This window comes from Hemiscyllium ocellatum, chromosome 45 (assembly GCF_020745735.1).
Source record: "Hemiscyllium ocellatum isolate sHemOce1 chromosome 45, sHemOce1.pat.X.cur, whole genome shotgun sequence".
Classification (NCBI taxonomy): domain Eukaryota; kingdom Metazoa; phylum Chordata; class Chondrichthyes; order Orectolobiformes; family Hemiscylliidae; genus Hemiscyllium; species Hemiscyllium ocellatum.
This window is the reverse complement of record NC_083445.1, coordinates 4811081-4829168: the sequence shown is the minus strand read 5'-3', so window position 1 is coordinate 4829168 and position 18088 is coordinate 4811081. Positions and strand designations below refer to the sequence as shown.

The 18088-nt window shown below is 48.4% G+C and overlaps 2 protein-coding genes across 2 annotated transcripts in view; both read right to left on the bottom strand.

Moving 5' to 3' along the window:
• The window catches only part of LOC132835941 (ras GTPase-activating protein nGAP-like), a 102523-nt gene extending 101923 nt beyond the window's left edge, over window positions 1–600 (bottom strand). Inside the window, exon 1 of the mRNA XM_060855070.1 lies at window positions 337–600. The gene's annotated coding sequence lies outside the window, so the exon portion shown is untranslated. The remainder of the gene's footprint in view (window positions 1–336) is intronic.
• Window positions 601–1365: 765 nt separating this feature from the next.
• LOC132835849 (N-acetylmuramoyl-L-alanine amidase-like) lies at window positions 1366–18021 on the bottom strand. Its single transcript, XM_060854945.1, has 5 exons — window positions 17946–18021; window positions 16714–17562; window positions 14398–14608; window positions 9652–9946; window positions 1366–1740 (listed from the first exon to the last, which is right to left on the bottom strand). The coding sequence occupies exons 1-5, from the start codon at window positions 18019–18021 to the stop codon at window positions 1366–1368; spliced, it is 1806 nt and encodes a 601-aa protein (XP_060710928.1).
• Between the last annotated feature and the right edge of the window lie 67 nt (window positions 18022–18088).

Genomic DNA, 18088 nt, shown 5'->3' with positions numbered 1-18088 from the left:
CTCTGTCGTGCTCAGCTATTCCCAAACTCTGGAAACTCACCGATGGGGTGAGGGAAAGCACGCTCTCCCCCACCAAGGGCATTTGACTGTTCCACCCACCCCTGCTCGCTTACAACACCTTGATAGTGGACCTCATGTGGTGCAGCGGTAGCATCCCTACTCTGAGATAGGAGGCCCCCTTGGGTTCAGGTCCCACCTTGCTCCAGATACCACCTCTGAACCAGTGGGTGAGAAGATCCCGGCCAGACTCTGTAGGTCTGAAGAAATGACCCAGGGGAAGAAGCACAGCCCTCCCCCACTCCCTCCCCTGCCCATCTTGACAGTGCAGGCACCTACCTTGCTGGCTATGATCTGGGGCCGACTCCTGAAAGGACCGTTTCCGGGACAACCGGCTGGAAAATGAGTTCAGGAACTTGCGGAACCTCTCGGCTGAGTCTGACTTCACCTTCCTCAGAGCAGCAGGAGCTTTGCTGGATTGGGAAGGCACTGATTCACCTCGCTGGTAGCTTGCTCTCTTCGAGAGCGGGTCCCTCCCGGGCTGCGCTGACCGCCCTTCGCCGTGGGCCGGACCCCCGTCCAGCTCGGAGTTCTCCCCCTCGGCCTCCTCCACCTCCTCCTCCTCCCCCCTGACCCCCTCCCTAGGAGCTGCCCGCTCCTCTCCGTCCTCGCCCCTCCTGGCGACCGGCTTGCATCCCGTGAACCACTTGTAGGACCCCAGTGGGTTGTCCCCGGCCTGCCCATCGGGAGGGTCCGCCGCTTCACAGGCTGAACTCCGCTCCACATCCATCGCTAAGCAACCAGGCCAGGAAAGCAACTCCCCCGTTGATCGTATCTGCTCAATGAAAGAGAGAGAGAGAGAGAGAGCGCGAACAAGCGAGAGAGAGACCACAAACGTCACGTGTCGCTGAGGGGACGGGGCTCAGAGAGAGACGTGCCCCGTTCTGCGCGTGTGTGGGTGGGTGCTCTTTTATGTTTTAAAAAAATGTTGTCACGTTACATCTGTTGAAAAAGGAAGTAGAGGAGGGTACTAGCTACGGGAGAGCTCCAATCAAGCTCTGAGACACGAAAGGAGACTGTAAACCACAGCCTCAGATGGACAGAGATTAAATGGATTGTTTTCTTTCAAAACTGTGAGGCATCCTTCCCTCCCCTCCAAACCGACTCACAGCAAGATTTATACAACATTACTATCCTAACTCTTCAGCTAAAGTGGCCTCTTTCCTCCATTTGAGGCTAAAGGTTAAATTTTATTCAACTCAGCAGATTTCAGGCCAATCGTAACGTTTGCTCCTCACCCCGTGTCAGCATGGTCCAGGATGCACATGTCCCCATCCAGCAGCGTCAACAAAGTGCACTTCAATTCCTCTAGAGCAAAGTGTCGCTCTCCCCAGTAACACCTCGACTCTCATCGATGCCCTCGACACCTCTGAACCTACCATTCGAGTCTGTTTCCCCTGGTTTACCACCACCCAATTTCCCACTGTCCGCCTTCCGAGGCACATCCGATACTCTGCTCCCCGCGGAGCCACGTTCACCCGGCTGGCCAGTATTGGTTCCTACGCTGACCGATATTTCAGTTCGACCATTCTCACCTACGCCTTCAAACCCATGAGCTTTCCCAAAGTCTCTGGACTCCCCCAGTGTGGGACACATGCACGTCCCGGAATTAACCTCTCTGTGGTTCGGAGGCTGTAAGGAGGGACTGAAGTTTTTCCTACTGAAAGAAAGGCCAACATTATCCTAAAAACGCCAGGCAAATAGATGCATTGAGAACATGGTATCCATTATCACACCAAGAATACAATAAGTCCTGACTTTAGTATTCCAATGTGCTGAGCTCTGGAATTCCTGTTTAAATCTCTATACTATTCGGTCACTTTCTCCCTCTTTCTCCTCCTTAATGGTAATCCTTAAATCCCACCTCCTTGATCACCCGTGCTAATGTTCCTGTACAGGATTCCCCACTGAATTTTGACAATAGTCCAGTGTACCTTGACAAATTGAAAGGTGATCAGAGAAAGCAGTAATATATCAGACATGTGAGACAGTGATGAGATGTTGCTCAGAGGTGCTGGTGCGTTTCCACGTTACTATGAGTGTACTCAACACATATTGACTATGATACAGGAAATGGTTTGCGCTTTAATTAGTCTGAGCAAGGTTGGAAGACATGACTTCTCCTGATATTCGGCCAGGTCAATAATAGCCTGAAGGACAAACAGTATCACTTCTGAAAGAAAGACCAATTCTACCCTCAGATCACCAGGAAGAAGAGATGCATCTAAAACATTATATTCACGATCACACTGAGTCCCTATTTTAGTCTCGAATGAAGCACATGGTACGTCATAGGAAGAGGCCATGAAGCTCATGAAGACTGTATCATTCAAGTAAATTATTAGATTACTTACAGTGTGGAAACAGGCCCTTCGGCCCAACAAGTCCACACCGACCCGCCGAAGCGCAACCCACCCATACCCCTATATTTACCCCTTACCTAACACTACGGGCAATTTAGCATGGCCAATTCACCTGACCTGCACATCTTTGGACTGTGGGAGGAAACCGGAGCACCCAGAGGAAACCCACACAGACACAGGGAGAACATGCAAACTCCACACAGTCAGTCACCTGAGTCGGGAATTGAACCCGGGTCTCAGGCGCTGTGAGACAGCAGTGCTAACCACTGTGCCACCGTGCCGCCCACCAGTCAGTCTGTCATTATGGTCAGTCTGTATCTTAGCTCGGTGTATTTACATCAGTTCCAAAAGGTCATAATAACCTTCTCTGAGAAAAATCTCTCAACCTCACTTCCAAAATTTTCAATTGACCCTCCGACCTTCAATGGCACAAACTCTAGATTCACAAAATCCACCTACAGGAAGAGGGGCTTCCTAATATTACCCCTGAATGGCCTGACTCTAATTTTAAAATGATGTCTTTCGAGATCCCCCAGTATCGCACAGCTCAATAACATTTCTGACACCCATCTGTCTTCGCAACACAAGCCAATGAGTCTGTGAAAATAGCTCTTTCAAAAAACTGACAGAAAATCATTCAGCCAATCCTGCGTCATATAATTCAATGTTAATTAATATGCAAATTTAATTTCATTGGTGATTATTGGATACATGGGAATTCCGAATGTTAAGATCATAAACAGGTATTAAATAATTCATACTGAGTAAAGTGAGAGCCCGACACATTAGAATTCACTCGTACAGCCAGGATGATCCAAGTAACTTTTCCGTGTTTGTGAACTGGTTTCTCCATCTCCTCCCGCTCTCTCTAAGCCTTGTTCATCGGGGGTTACAACTCCAGTGGTTCCATTGGCTTGTCAGACCTCCTGATGCAGGGAATACAGATCAAAGGGTTAGCAATCAGCCTTCCCGCTCCACCCACATAATGGCACTCAGCTCAACCTCAGAGAGACATCCCCTACCCCAACAGCAGGGCCATTCGCTCAACCCGAGGCCTCTCTGGGTGTCAGGGAGTTCCACCTCAGTGGAGGTGGCTCAGAATCTTTCTGCACGGGATCCTTCTGGCCAACAGATCAAAGAGAATTGTGAGTCTGGGCTGGATTATGGGGCTGGAGGTGAAATCCAGTCCCTTTCCTTGCTTGACCCCTTATCTTCGGCACACAAGGACGTCTCTCCTGTAGCTCTCCTCCAACAGAATGTCTGTTGGGAAACGAATGGGCATTCCATTCACGGAGCTGTCAGAGTGAACGGTCATCTGAAGGCTGAGACGTAGGCGCTACAGGAAAATTTTGGGATGATCAAAGATTTCACCTGCACTCCATCAATTTTGCTCCTAATTATTCTTGAGATGTGGATGTCACTTGCTAGGTCAGCATTTATTGCCCATCCCTAATTGCCCAGAGGGTAATTAAGAGTAAACCTGCAGGGTCTGGAGTCACCTGCAGGTTAGATCATCAGATTCCTTCTCTAAAATATATTAGTGAACCAGATGGGCTTTTCCTAACAATCCTGAGCTGAAAATGTGTTGCTGGAAAAGCGCAGCAGGTCAGGCAGCATCCAAGGAACAGGAAATTCGACGTTTCGGGCATAAGCCCTTCATCCTGATGAAGGGCTTATGCCCGAAATATCGATTCTCCTGCTCCTTGGATGCTGCCTGACCTGCTGCGCTTTTCCAGCAACACATTTTCAGCTCTGATCTCCAGCATCTGCAGACCTCACTTTCTCCTTTTTCTAACAATCAACAATCAGCTTATTTCCAGATTACGAGTGATCTCAAGTTCTGCTGTGGTGGGGATTTGAACCCAGGCCCTCAGACGATTACCTGGATCTGTGGATTAATAGTCTAGGGATAATACCAATAGGCCATGACCACCCCATAATGGTTATGGTTCAAAGCACCAATACCAGTGTCACGCCTTTCTGACCTTAATACAATTCATGTTGGAGGGATATCATCCAATTCAGGATGGGGATAGAAAGTTGCTTAAGGTACCAAGAAAATAGGTCAATGTCTGAGTCACATGATACAAGCTTTGGGAGACGCTGAGGTATTTTGGACTCATCTTGAAAAGGAAGAGGAATATGGAAGCATTGAACTGCTAAAGAATTTCATATTCATTTTTCAAGGACTTGATTTTAGGATTGTGGAAAAACTTGATTTATTTCAAATTCTGTGCACCTATGAGGATTTTTTTATTTTCAATGGACAATGAAAAGTTATAAATCTTTGTTTTTAACAAGTTATTTCTTGAGAACCACTTTGCTTTAACTAGTTGCTGGATTTGTCTGCTGGGGGCTACCCTGACTGGGTGTAATGGCCACTCCCAGCCCTTCTCCCCAGACTTACCTCCCTCCCATTTATCTCTCTACCCCCGAGGGTCCCAGCCTCATTCCTGATGAAGGGCTCCATCCCAAAACGTTGATTCTCCTGCCCCTCAGATGCTGCCCGACCTGCTGTGCTTTCCCAGCAACACACTCTGGACTCTGATCTCCAGCGTCTGCAGTCCTCACTGTCTCCGTAACGGCCATTCAGTTTGAACAAGGGTTTAGCAGTGGGGAAGGCTCAGCTGCCCAGCTCGTCTCGGAGGTAGTGAGGACTGCAGATGCTGGAGGGTCACAGTCAAAAAGTGTGATGCTGGAAAAGCACAGCCGGTCAGGAGCAAAAGAGTTGAGGTTTCAGATGTAAGTCCTAATGAATGGCTTATGCCGGAAATGTTGACTCTCCTGCCCAGCTCATCTCCCTGATTTCAGAATCACCTTCGTTGTGAATCCTGATTGCTCCCTTAAAGAGAGTTCTTGGTACCAAAACACCCAAGCAAGCTGCGTCGGTTAAGACCCCAAAGACAGCTGCCATGTCTGATTGACCTGTCTACGTGGGCAAAATCCACGGCCTATTTAACATTCCACACTTTATTCTTTAGTTTCCTTCAAGAACCAACAACTATTGGGCAAACGTTTTCTCCCCAAAGTGAATCTCTGCAAGCAGAAACCCATTTTTCCCTTTTTGCTGGTGTATCTGTTTGTGCATGTTTTAAGTTATTCAGAGAAGTAAGCAATTATATCTGAATAATGCAAACTGAGCGTCTTAATCAATCCTCATCTTCATTAAGTTTTGTCTAACAATAAATCAAACATCTGTGTCTTTACTAAAAAAAAACCAGTGATTGGATCGTTTTTACCCTCATAGAGAGAAAGGGCATGATTAGCCACATCAGAAACCAAGTAAAACAATGAAATCGATGTTGTGACCCATGGTGGAGTGCGGCTAGCCAGACAGTTCTCTTGGTAAAAACAGGGACTGCAGATGCCGGAAACCAGAGTCTACATCAGAGTCGACGTTTTGGGCAAAAGCTCTATTCCTGATGAAGGGCTTTTGCTCAAAACGTCGACTCTCCTGCTCCTCGGATGCTGCCTGACCTGCTATACTTTTCCAGCACCACACTGATCTAGGGACAGTTCTCTACTTAATTATAACAGAACAAAGTTACCGAGAAGGCAATGCAATGGCCTAGTGATATTAGAACTAAACTGTTGACCCAGATAACGTTCTGGGAACCAGGGTTCGAATCCCACCATGGCAGATGCTGGAATCTGAATTCAATTAAAAAGAAATGTGGAATTAAGAACCTAGTGATGACTATGAATCCATTGTCATAAAATCCCATCTAGTTCACTAACGTCCTTCAGGGAACGGAACTGCCATTCTTACCTGGTCTGACCTACAGGTGACTCCAGACCCACAGCAATGTGGTTGACTCCTAACTGTCCTCTGGGCAATTAGAGGATGGGCAATAAGTGCTAGGCCCGGCCGGTGACGCCCTCCTTGTTAGAGATGTGGCTGCCAGAACGAAGAGGAGAAAGATCTAAAGACCATATGGAAAGAGGTGGTGCAGAGAGATTCCAACAACATTGACCTGCAAGAGTTAACACCTGGACTGTGTGGATTGTCTTATGAGGAAACGTTGGACACACTGGGCTTGTGTCCAATGGAATTAGGAAGAGTAAGAAGAGACTTGATTGAAACATACAAGTTCCTGAGGAATGCTCACAGGATGGATGTGGAAAAGATATTCCCATTTCTGGAAGCATTTAGAACTAGCCCAGGTAAGAATGGCAGGAGAAAGTGAGGACTGCAGATGCTGGAGGTCAGAGCCGAAAATGTGTTGCTGGAAAAGCGCAGCATGTCAGGCAGCATCCAAGGAACAGGAGAATCGACGTTTCGGGCATAAGCCCTTCTTCAGGAATGAGGAGAGTGTGCCAGGCAGGCTAAGATAAAAGGTAGGGCGGAGGGACTTGGGGGAGGGGCGATGGAGGTGGGATAGGTGGAAGGAGGTCAAGGTGAGGGTGATAGGCCGGAGTGGGGTGGGGGCGGAGAGGTCAGGAAGAAGATTGCAGGTTAGGAGGGTGGTGCTGAGTTCGAGGGTTGGGACTGAGACAAGGTGGGGAGAGGGGAAATGAGGAAACTGGGGAAATCTGAGTTCATCCCTTGTGGTTGGAGGGTTCCCAGGCGGAAGATGAGGCGCTCTTCCTCCAACCGTCGTGTTGTTATGGTCTGGCGATGGAGGAGTCCAAGGACCTGCATGTCCTTGGTGGAGTGGGAGGGGGAGTTAAAGTGTTGACCCACGGGATGGTTGGGTTGGTTGGTCCGGGTCCCAGAGATGTTCTCTGAAACGTTCCACAAGTAGGCGGCCTGTCTCCCCAATATAGAGGAGGCCACATCGGGTGCAGCGGATGCAGTAAATGATGTGTGTGGAGGTACAGGTGAATTTGTGGCGGATATGGAAGGATCCCTTGGGGCCTTGGAGAGAAGTAAGGGAGGAGGTGTGGGCACAAGTTTTGCATTTCTTGCGGTTGCAGGGGAAGGTGCCGGGAGTGGAGGTTGGGTTGGTGGGGGGGTGTGGATCTGATAAGGGAGTCACGGAGGGAGTGGTCTTTTCGGAATGCTGATAGGGGAGGGGAGGGAAATATATCCCTGGTGGTGAGGTCCATTTGGAGGTGGCGGAAATGACGATGGATGATATGATGTATATGGAGGTTGGTGGGGTGGTAGGTGAGGACCAGTGGAGTTCTGTCCTGGTGGTGATTGGAGGGGCGGGGCTCAAGGACGGAGGAGCGGGAAGTGGAGGAGATGCGGTGGAGAGCATCGTCAACCACGTCAGAGGGGAAATTGCAGTCTTTGAAGAAGAGGCCATCTGGGTTGTACGGTATTGGAACTGGTCCTCCTGGGAGCAGATGCAGCAGAGACGAAGGAATTGGGAATATGGGATGGTGTTTTTACAAGGGGCAGGGTGGGAGGAGGTGTAATCTTGGTAGCTGTGGGAGTCGGTCAGTTTATAGTAAATGTCTGTGTTGATTCGGTCGCCCGAGATAGAAATGGAGAGGTCTAGGAAGGGGAGGGAGGAGTCTGAGACAGTCCAGGTGAATGTGAGGTCGGGATGGAAGGTGTTGGTAAAGTTGATGAACTGTTCAACCTCCTCGTGGGAGCACGAGGCAGCGCCGATACAGTCATCGATGTAGCGGAGGAAAAGGTGGGGGGTGGTGCCAGTGTAGCTGCGGAAGATGGACTGTCCCACATATCCAACGAAGAGGCAGGCATAGCTGGGGCCCATGCGGGTGCCCATGGCTACTCCTTTGGTTTGGAGGAAGTGGGAGGATTGGAAAGAGAAGTTGTTCAGGGTGAGAACCAGTTCAGTCAGTCGAAGGAGGGTGTCAGTGGAAGGGTACTGGTTGGTGCGGCGGGAAAGGAAGAAGCGGAGGGCTTTGAGTCCTTCGTGATGGGGGATGGAGGTGTACAGGGACTGGATGTCCATCGTGAAGATAAGGCGTTGGGGACCGGGGAAGCGAAAATCGTGGAGGAGGTGGAGGGCGTGGATGGTGTCTACATTCGGGACTCCTCCATCACCAGACCATAGCAACACGACAGCTGGAGGAAGAGCGCCTCATCTTCCGCCTAGGAACCGTCCAACCACAAGGGATGAACTCAGATTTCCCCAGTTTCCTCATTTCCCCTCCCCCCAATTTGTCTCAGTCCCAACGCTCGAACTCAGCACCACCTTCCTTACCTGCAGTCTTCTTCCTGACCTCTCTGCCCACATCCCCACTCCGGCCTATCACCCTCACCTTAACCTCCTTCCACCTATCGCATTTCCAACGACCCTCCCCCAAGTCCCTCCTCCCTACCTTTTATCTTAGCCTGCTTGGAACACCTTCCTCATTCCTGAAGAAGGGCTCATGCCCGAAACGTCGATTCTCCTGCTCCTTGGATGCTGTCTGACCTGCTGCGCTTTTCCAGCAACACATTTTCAGCTGGTAAAAATGGCAGCCTCCTTCCCTAAAGGACACTAGCAAACCAGGTGGATTTTTTCCCACCATCAGCAAACTTTTATTCCAAGATTATTATTGAATTCAAATGCCCCTGTGGTAGGATTCAAACCCAGGCCCCTCAAACATCACTGGAGGCTCTCGATTGATAGTCCAGGGTAATACCATTAAGCCCATTGTCTACAAATAATAATTATGATTTGAAGCCCCAATACCAATGTCATTTATTTTTTGATATTGATAGAGTTAGTGTTGGAAGGATATCAACCAATTCAGGATGGGGGTAGAGGTCCATTTCAGACAGAGATAAGTCAATTCTGTCCCCACAAGGGTCACGCATCTTTGAAATTCTTCATCGAAAGGTGGGAGAAGCAGGGTCTATGGTTTTTATTCAGGCAGAGGTAGGTAGATTCTTGGTCAGTGTTGGGAGAGAGGTGGATGGTTGTTGGGAATAGGCAGCAATGGGCCAGTAATCAGATCATCCATGATACAATTGGCAGGCTGGGCTGGGGATGGGGGTGGGTTGGGGGTGGGGAGCCTGGGGGGGGTGGGGGGAGGGGCTGAATGGCCTACAGCTGTCCCAAATTTGGGTGCTCCTGAGTGGAATAGGTGATTTGACATGAGTAAATGGAGAAGGGTGATTAACCAGTATTATGAAGAAGAGGATAAGAGGTTGGCAGTTGAGTATTTTGACCACATCGCCTTGTTTAAACAAACCTTGGGTAAAACAAATAGAGGGGGGTTCAAACAGGGATTGGACGGGGTGAGGGGGGTGGATCAGACTATCAACCTTTTATAAAACAGGGTGTGACACTAATTCCCAAAGATTACCCGACAGAAACATCATTACCCTGAATGCCTCCCAGGTCTCGATTTCGTTGAAGAGTCTTTCCCCCGGACACAGGGTTGGTCTGTGTTGCCGATGGCCCTGAACAGCGTAATCACTGACGATTCTGTTGTTAGCAACAGCGCACCTCATGAACGTTTCCTTGACTAGTTCCATTGCTGTCTGGTCTGGGAGCTCGGAGGTGTAGTTACCGATAAAACTGACTCCATACCCCCTTGAGTTCTGCCCTTTGGTGTGAGCGCCCTGCCAGAACCATCCACGTCCTTCATAGATGTATCCATCAGAGCCTGCAACAAAGCTACAGAGATCATTCCGGTCATTAAAACAGAAAGGGTCCTGTTCCTCTGCACACATTGGCAGTGGTTTAGTCAATACATGACGACTAGGCACAGGAGTAAGCGAGTCAATCCCTCGCTTTCTGCTCTGGGACTGAGATCACACGTTCAAATCCCACTTCCAAACGTTGAGCAGAAAATCCACGCCCACATGCTAAACAGAGTACTCTTGGCGTGCCATGCTAATGGAGCTACTGTCTTTGAAACTGAGTTAAGGTGTTGGAATATAGAAGATCCCACAATGTCCACTCTGAACAAGAAGGGGATTTCTCCCTACGTTCCTGCTTGGAGAGAGCTCCTCTGTGACCACACCGTGGGCTGTTACAGTGAGGGCTATGAGTTGTGATTCTCCTAACATCGTGGTGTGCAGGGAGATGGGCAAATGGAGGAGCCTGACAGTGGGGAACAGAACCCAGTGCGATCACGAGAGGCCAAATGTCTCCACAACAGCACTGCAATCCCTAACTCTTTCTAAGACCTTTACTTACACGAAGCTATCCTCATACTGAATATAGCCCTCTAACACATTACTCTTCAAGTCTCCATTTCACCTTACTCTCTCCACTCTGCTGAATTCTGCTAATGCCAGCATTAGGTCATCACTTATACCACCGCCATTAACATATCTGTATTCCCCTGCACTACACTCTTGGCTAGTATTCATCCCTGACCCCCTTTTATCATGTCAATGCCTTACAATGAGTTTGAGTTCAGGATCAAGGAGAAGATGTAGCCAAAAAATTCCCTTCAAACTTAGACATCATAGATACACCAGACTCTGACTTATAGTTCTGTTAGGTATGGACTAGATTGTGTTCTGTGTGTGTGTGCATGTCCATGCACTGTTGAGCAAAGTGCCTCCTGTTCTGGTAGGTTCTAACTCTACCCACACTGCACTATTTATAAATAGTGAGGCATAGCTCCATGACATCATCACAAGGTCACTCCAGGGTCCTAATGCCCTTACATAACTGAACCTTGACAGAAACAGGTCATACTGTCATTATCACATCATGCTTCTGAAAGTAGGCTTCAAATAGTCCTGAATGCTCAGGGGTTTTATCTGGGGTTGGGATGACACACTTGTGATTCCTCTCCAGTGTGCTTCGTGTTAATCATAAATTAATGCTTCAGTGTGAATTTCCTTGCTTTAGTCAATCACTTCCTTTGTTAGTGGGAATGTCGAGTAGTCAGATTAGCTATGATCTGGTGGAAGGACAGGGCAGGTCTGAGAAGTCCTGCTCCCACTCCTAACCTATACACATCTTTACAATTGTCCTCTGTGTAGGGAAGGAGGCCCCTCCGAGTACACATCTGATAACCTTTACAGAAACACGACACCAGGTTATAGCCCAACAGGTTTATTTGAAACCCCAAGTTGTGTGATTTTTGATTTTGCCCACCCCAGTCCAACACTGCACGTCATACCTTTTCAACACCCTTTCGTATAATGCAATCTGAATTTGAATAAGCACTTGGGTGGCAACCCATTTGCTCAGTTCCCCTCCAGTTCTTCCACCAATCATGTTATACCTGTAACCTAGCAACCCACTGTCCAGAGGACATATTCTCCTTCTACTTGGTGTCTCAAACCCCTTGAGAACCTTCTACTGTGCTGTCCCATGACCTTCTCTGCTCAAAGGAGAACAGTCCCAACTTCCCCGACAACAGAACTCCCTCATTCATTCCCTTGTCTAGTTCATAAGCAGCGCCATACCGGACTTGGAATGTTAACTTTGTTCCTCTCTTCACAAATGCTGACAGACTTGCTGAATTTCTCCAGCGTTTTCTGCTTGTAATAACAGATTTCCAGCACCCACGCAATGTTGCCCTCATCGCCCTTTCATAACGTTGTCCCAGTAAACCACCTCTCCGTCGTCTCTACCTGCCTATTGAAGGATGGTGCCCAGAACACAACAGGTTTGCAAGCTTTTCCATGTTAGAAAAAGGATGCAAAGGCTCCTGTGGTTGCAATGGTAGCGTCCCTGCCTCTGAGCCAGGAGACCTAGTTTCGGGGCCCACCTATTCCAGAGGTGTGTATTAACATGAGCGCGTTGCTGTGAATGGAGAGTTTGAGTTATAGGGACAGGTTGGAACATTTTTCTATTGGAGTGTAAGGGGTTGAGGAGGTTGAGGTTTATAAAATCATGAGGGGCACAGATAGGGTGACTGGCCAGGGTCATTTCCCTTGGGGGAGGTGGGGGGTTCAAATCGAGAGGGCATATTTTTAAGGTGGGAGGTGGAAGATTTAAAAAGTACAGGATGACAACATTTCTGGCACATAGTGTGTCCCACGTGTTGAATGAACTGCCAGAGGAAGTGGTGATTGCAGGTACAGTTACGGCATTTAAAGACATCTGGATAAGTAGATGAGCAGGAAAGGGTTTGGAGGGATATGGGCCAGGAGCAGGCAGGTGGGAACTAGTTTAGTTTGGGATTATGTTCGGTGTGGACTGGTTGGACCAATGGGCCTGTTTCCGTGTTGTATGAATCCATCTCTGAACAGGTTGATCATAAAATATCGATTATTCCTCTCATGAGCTGTGATTGATTCTTTGAGCAATTTAAAAAGGATGTAGATTTACGAAAGAATCCACTGAAAAGTACAAACAATGAGCAGAAGCCATTCAGTCTATCAAACCTGCTCTCCCATTTGATAAGATGGTTGTTGATCTGATTGTAACCTCAAATCTGCATTCCTGATTTACCTCTTACTGCCTCTCACCTCTCTTGCTTATCATGAATACATCTACCTCAGCTGTAAAAATATTCAAGGACTCCACTTCCATTATCTCTTCAGGAAGAGAGTTCCAAAGAATCAGAGAAAATTTCCCCTCATCTCCATCTTAAAATGGCAGCCCCTGACTTTTAAAATGCAATCATGTAGTGATTGCCAGGTGGACCTCAGAGAATATGTGTTCCCTGTTTACCTAGTTCAATCAGGGATCCCTGGCTGATAGATATAAACAGGAATGTCAGAGTTCAGTTCAATCTGAGAGCTGGCTCTGAGGGAGCTGGGTCAGGGTCAAGGTGTGTAAAGTAAAGGGTCAATTGGTGATGAGATACCGGCCTTGGTGGAGTTAGTTCAGTGGCGACGAGAGTAAAGCACGTTCCTGAAGAAACTCACTCACAAAAGTCGCTTTTGAGTTGGGATAAGCATTTCTGATATTGTGTTGTTATTTGGGAAATTTGACTCTTTCGATCCTGCTGTTGAAGACTGGGCCCAGCGTGTGGAAATATTGCAAAAATTTTGTGTGGGGGACCGACATTGAGCAGATGAAAAGTAACGAGTGATTCTCACAGCATGTGGACCTGCAGTTTTTCTAGTTATTAAGAGGCTAACTAGAAGCTTGTACCCGAGGCACCAGATACTAAAAGCTTTCTAGAGTTAACGGGTTTAATTACGGAATATAAAGATCCAAAGCCTCCTCTAATTCTGAGATGCTATTGGACATTAGAACCAGGGGAATCCGTACCAGGATTTTTGACTCGGTTAAGGCAGGCAGAGACATGAGGGTTTGGTTTAACGCTTAATGAGGTGCTGAGTGACCGTTTGGAATGTGGGAGTAATGATGTAACCCTGCAAAAGTGTCCGACTAACTGAGGCCCAACTGGACTTCAAACAGGCACCAGAACTGGCTTTACCATTGGAAAGTGCAGCAAGTGGAGTATATGAGTTACAGGATATTCCGATGGAAGTGGACACCCTCACCAGTCTGACTGAGCTGGGGGAACACCCCATGAGTGAAAGCAATTGCACATCTTCACTCAAGACAAACTGAGGTCAGCCCACGGCAAGACCCCGAAACAAAGCCAGACCTCGGTCAAACGGTTAACATTTTCTTCAGAGTCAGGCTGGCCAGCCATTGTAGTTACTGCCGGTATGTGGACTCAAACTGGCAAAGGGGGTCCCAGTGGACCCAAACAGAGCGAGAGATCTCACACACCAATATCCAGGAGAGTATTCCACAGCCAGGAATAACTTCAATGATGGGAGTTGTTTTGGTGTGGGTGGGAATTCTAGCCATGGGGCCATCAGCTCCTGCTGCCCCTGCTCACAACGGGCAATGGACAATGTCCAGCTTCCATCTTATGAATCAATGGCCTCTTCATTCCAGCCTGTCCTCCACTCCAAACTCCCTACCGCCCTCTTAGACCAACCAGATACAGGGAGTATCACTTCTTTATAAAATGGGACTCAGGTTTTGAAAGATGAACTATGTGAGAAGCTTGATCGATAACCGGGTGTGTTTGAGTCCCAGCCAGACAAACAGATGAAGGAGAAAACTCCAGAGGGCTGCACTGATGGGTTAAAGTGAGGAGGTGGTGCGAGGATGGGCAGGGACAGGTTGGGCCGAATGGCCTGTCGCTCTGGTCTGCACTCGGGAGAGCCCAGGGAGTTGGGTTCCTTTACTTGTAGCCGATGTCGTCCCATTGCCGATCGTCCTGGTGGAAGCGTTGCATGCTCCTCATGTTCGCTGCACAATGGCGGAAGGTGGTGCAGGGCCGGCTGGGTATGTAGGTGTGGTGGATGTAGACAAAGTGCAGGGGAAGCGCGAGCATCACCGGAGAGCCTTTGTACGGTCTGGCAGCCCACAGGCACCGAGGGATAATGGCGGGACATTCTGCAACAATCACAAAATAAAGCTGCAGTTACCAACAACTCAGAGAGAAACAGAAACAGAACGTCGCAGGTAGATAGGACAGTGAAGAAGACGTTTGGTATGCTTTCCTTTTTCGGTCAGTGCATTGAGTACAGGAGTTGGGAGGGTCATGTTGCAGCTGTACAGGACATTGGTTCAGTCACTTTTGGAATATTCTGTGCAATTCTGGTCTCCTTCCTATCGGAAAGATGTTGTGAAACTTGAAAGGGTTCAGAAAAGATTTACAAGGATGTTGCCAGGGTTGGAGGATCTGAGCTACAGGGAGAGGCTGAACAGGCTGGGACTGTTTTCCCTGGAGCATCGGAGACTGAGAGGTGACCTTATAGAGGTTTATAACATCATGAGGAGCATGGATAGGATAAATAGACATGGATCGGGTGAATAGATAAGGTATTTTCCTTGAGTCAGGGAGTCCAGAACTAGAGGGCATAGGTTTAGGGTGAGAGGGGAAAGGTTTAAATGGGACCTAAGGGGCAATTTTTTCACACAGAGGGTAGTGTGTGTATGAAATGAGTTGCCAGAGGAAGTGATAGAGGCTGGTACAACTACCACATTGAAAAGGCATCTGGATGGGTACAGGAATAGGAAGGGTTTAAAGGGATATGGGCCAAGTGCTGGCAAATGGGACTATTTAATTTAGGATATCTGGTCGGCGTGGATGAGTTGGATCGAAGGGTCTGTTTCTGTGCTGTACATCTCTCTGACTCAATGATAAAGGGCACCATTTCCTCTTTCAAAGGTCCAAAAGCCTCTGGCTATATTGTTCACTCCCACAACCTGTTCAGCTACCTGGGAGCCAATCACACAGCTGTTGGTAGGTAGAAAGGCTCCATTTTATTAACAACTGGTCACCACTCCACAGACCAATCAGTTGCTAGTTGTCAGTCGGATCTTAATCCCTGGTTCCAGTTCATCCGCAGAAACCTTCCCCCATTGGTTAACCAAGCAGCAGTGTGAACATCACATATGATAAGTGCTGGTAGTTAGCTTTCAAAATGTAGAGCAATTGTTTCTGCCATTCTCAGTTTTTAAAACAATCATAGATTCATAGAATCATTGAGCAGTTCAGCACAGAAGCCGACCCCAACCTGTCCATGCCGCCCAGATATCCCAACCCAATCTAGTCCCATTGGCAACACCCGGCCCATATCCCTCCAAACCCTTCCTATTCATATACCCATCCAATGCCTTTTAAATGTTGCAATTGTACCAGCCTCCACCACTTCCTCTGGCAGCTCATTCCATACACGTACCACCCTCTGTGTGAAAAGGTTGCCCCTTCGGTCCCTTTTATATCTTTCCCCTCTCACCCTAAACCTATGCCCTCTAGTACTGGACTCTCCGACGCAAGGAAAATGCCTTATCTATTCACCCAATCATGCCCTTCATGATTTTATAAATTACACTGTTTAACTTGGTCCTGTCAGTGGGAAGATGGGATTGGGAAGTCTCTACCTCACAGGATAGTACCCTTTCGTTGCCAGTGACTGGACAATGAAACCATTCGAGCGGATGTAAACAATGCAACCGTCACATTGGCATTACAGGGGTAGCTTATTCAGCTGAAGTGACCTTGGGCGCAGAAGGGAGATAATGATACCATTCCTTAATTGTCACAAATGAAATATCAGCGTAACGTTTAGAAGCAAAATTAATTGTGAATGAATTGTTCACATTTGCATTGAAATGCTTTTTAAAAATCTGTTCATGGTTAGCTCAGTTGGCTGGATGGGCTGCTTTCTGATGCAGAATGTCACCAACAGCGTGGGTTCAATCCCCATCACTGGCTGAGGTTACCATGAAAGACTCGACTTCCCAACATCTCCTCTCGCCTGAGGCCTGGTAACTCTCAGGTTAAACCACTCCAAGTGTCTCTCTCTCTCTCTCTAATGAGGGAACAGCCAATGGTCTGGTCAGACTATGGTACCTTTGTCTAATTAGAATAAGTATTCCGTCATTGACAGTGTCCCTAAGCAAGCTGTGACAAAACCGAGGGTGTTTTGGACATAGGTTGCCTGCCATTGTGTAGGTGTGTTTTTGATAGGAGTATCAAACAGTGTACCTACCAAGATAGTGATGATGAAACTGTTTAACTCCTTGGTTGGAAATTCTTCTAAGGACGCTGTCGTTGAGGTGTTGGAGAATTGAACCATTCCTGATGTAGTCGTATAGATAAACCGCACTTATAACCTGATTGGTGAAAGAATTGAGGTCAACTTTTGATTGAAAGTTCTTTCGCCGCGTATTGGCCTTGAGGCCTATCTGCCCCTGGGTCTCGCCATAGTAATCCCTCAGCACAGCACTGAGCTTGGGCAATGGTGGGCCTTGGAACTGAGTTAGGAGGTGTCCCAGGATGAAGCCATCCATGCCTCCATTCATCACAGCATCTGTGGCGAGAGACAAGGGACCCAGCCCAGTGAAAACCTGAGGAGAAATCACACTGTTCCAGCAGCCATTGGGTCCCAGTAACATCTGGCTGCTGTTTGAGTGGTGGGCCACGATTGCTAAGCCGAGATCTTTGGCTAACGTCAGAGCGTAAAGGTTATCGACCGGGACGTCCCCAGCCACCTCCGGCCAAGAGCAGTCCTTCTTCCTTCTCAGTCCGGCTTCTATCCCCGCCATCAGGTTGGCCAAAGCGATGGTGGTCCCGTCCGGAGTGAGGACCACACCGCGCTCAGCTGGAGGGCTGGCTCTGTGGTTCATGACGTCTCTCATAAAAGACAGCTGGTCTTCGGAGAGAGGTGGCAGAGAAGCGGGAGGGGCTGGGCCATCACCGAGAAGAAGATGGCGGTAATCCTGGTCAGAGGTCCGCAGTCCCCCTAGGCCAGTGGCCACGTCGAGAATAGTCAACGCTGGGTCGAGGCCTTCGAACTCCTCGATGATGCTTAAGACATTATCGAGGTGATAGTCTGGTGCTGGAAGGAAAGATCAAACAATGAGAGAGTTAGAGAAAGTAACAGAATAACTAGCAACGGTTTGACAGTCAAAGTATAACTCGACACGCTCCTGTAGTGCTGCAAGTGTCATGACAAGTTGAACAACATTGTCACCCGCGCTAGCAGGGTAATGACTCCCTGGGTTAAGCACTGTCCCTCAATGGAATGTTAACACAGCCACCCGGTACAGGGCGAAGATCACCTTAAACCCATTGGCTCCGGCTCCGGCTCCAGCCCTGTGTTTGAACCCGTCCGGCTCCCTCCCTCCCAGGAGCACTTCCACTTGATCTCCATCCACAGAGCAGTCTGTCTCAAAGCCCACGGGAAAAGCTGTCAGAACGGCAGTAGGACGTGGTACTCACCTCTGAGGGAGCCGAGGACAGGGTAAAACCACCAGAGGAGCAGAGAGCAGCACTGAATCTGTACGTGGACTGACATGGCTCTGATTCCTGAGACAGGCAGTAACCTTTCCTCCCCCTTTATCAGCTGTTTGACCTGAAATCCT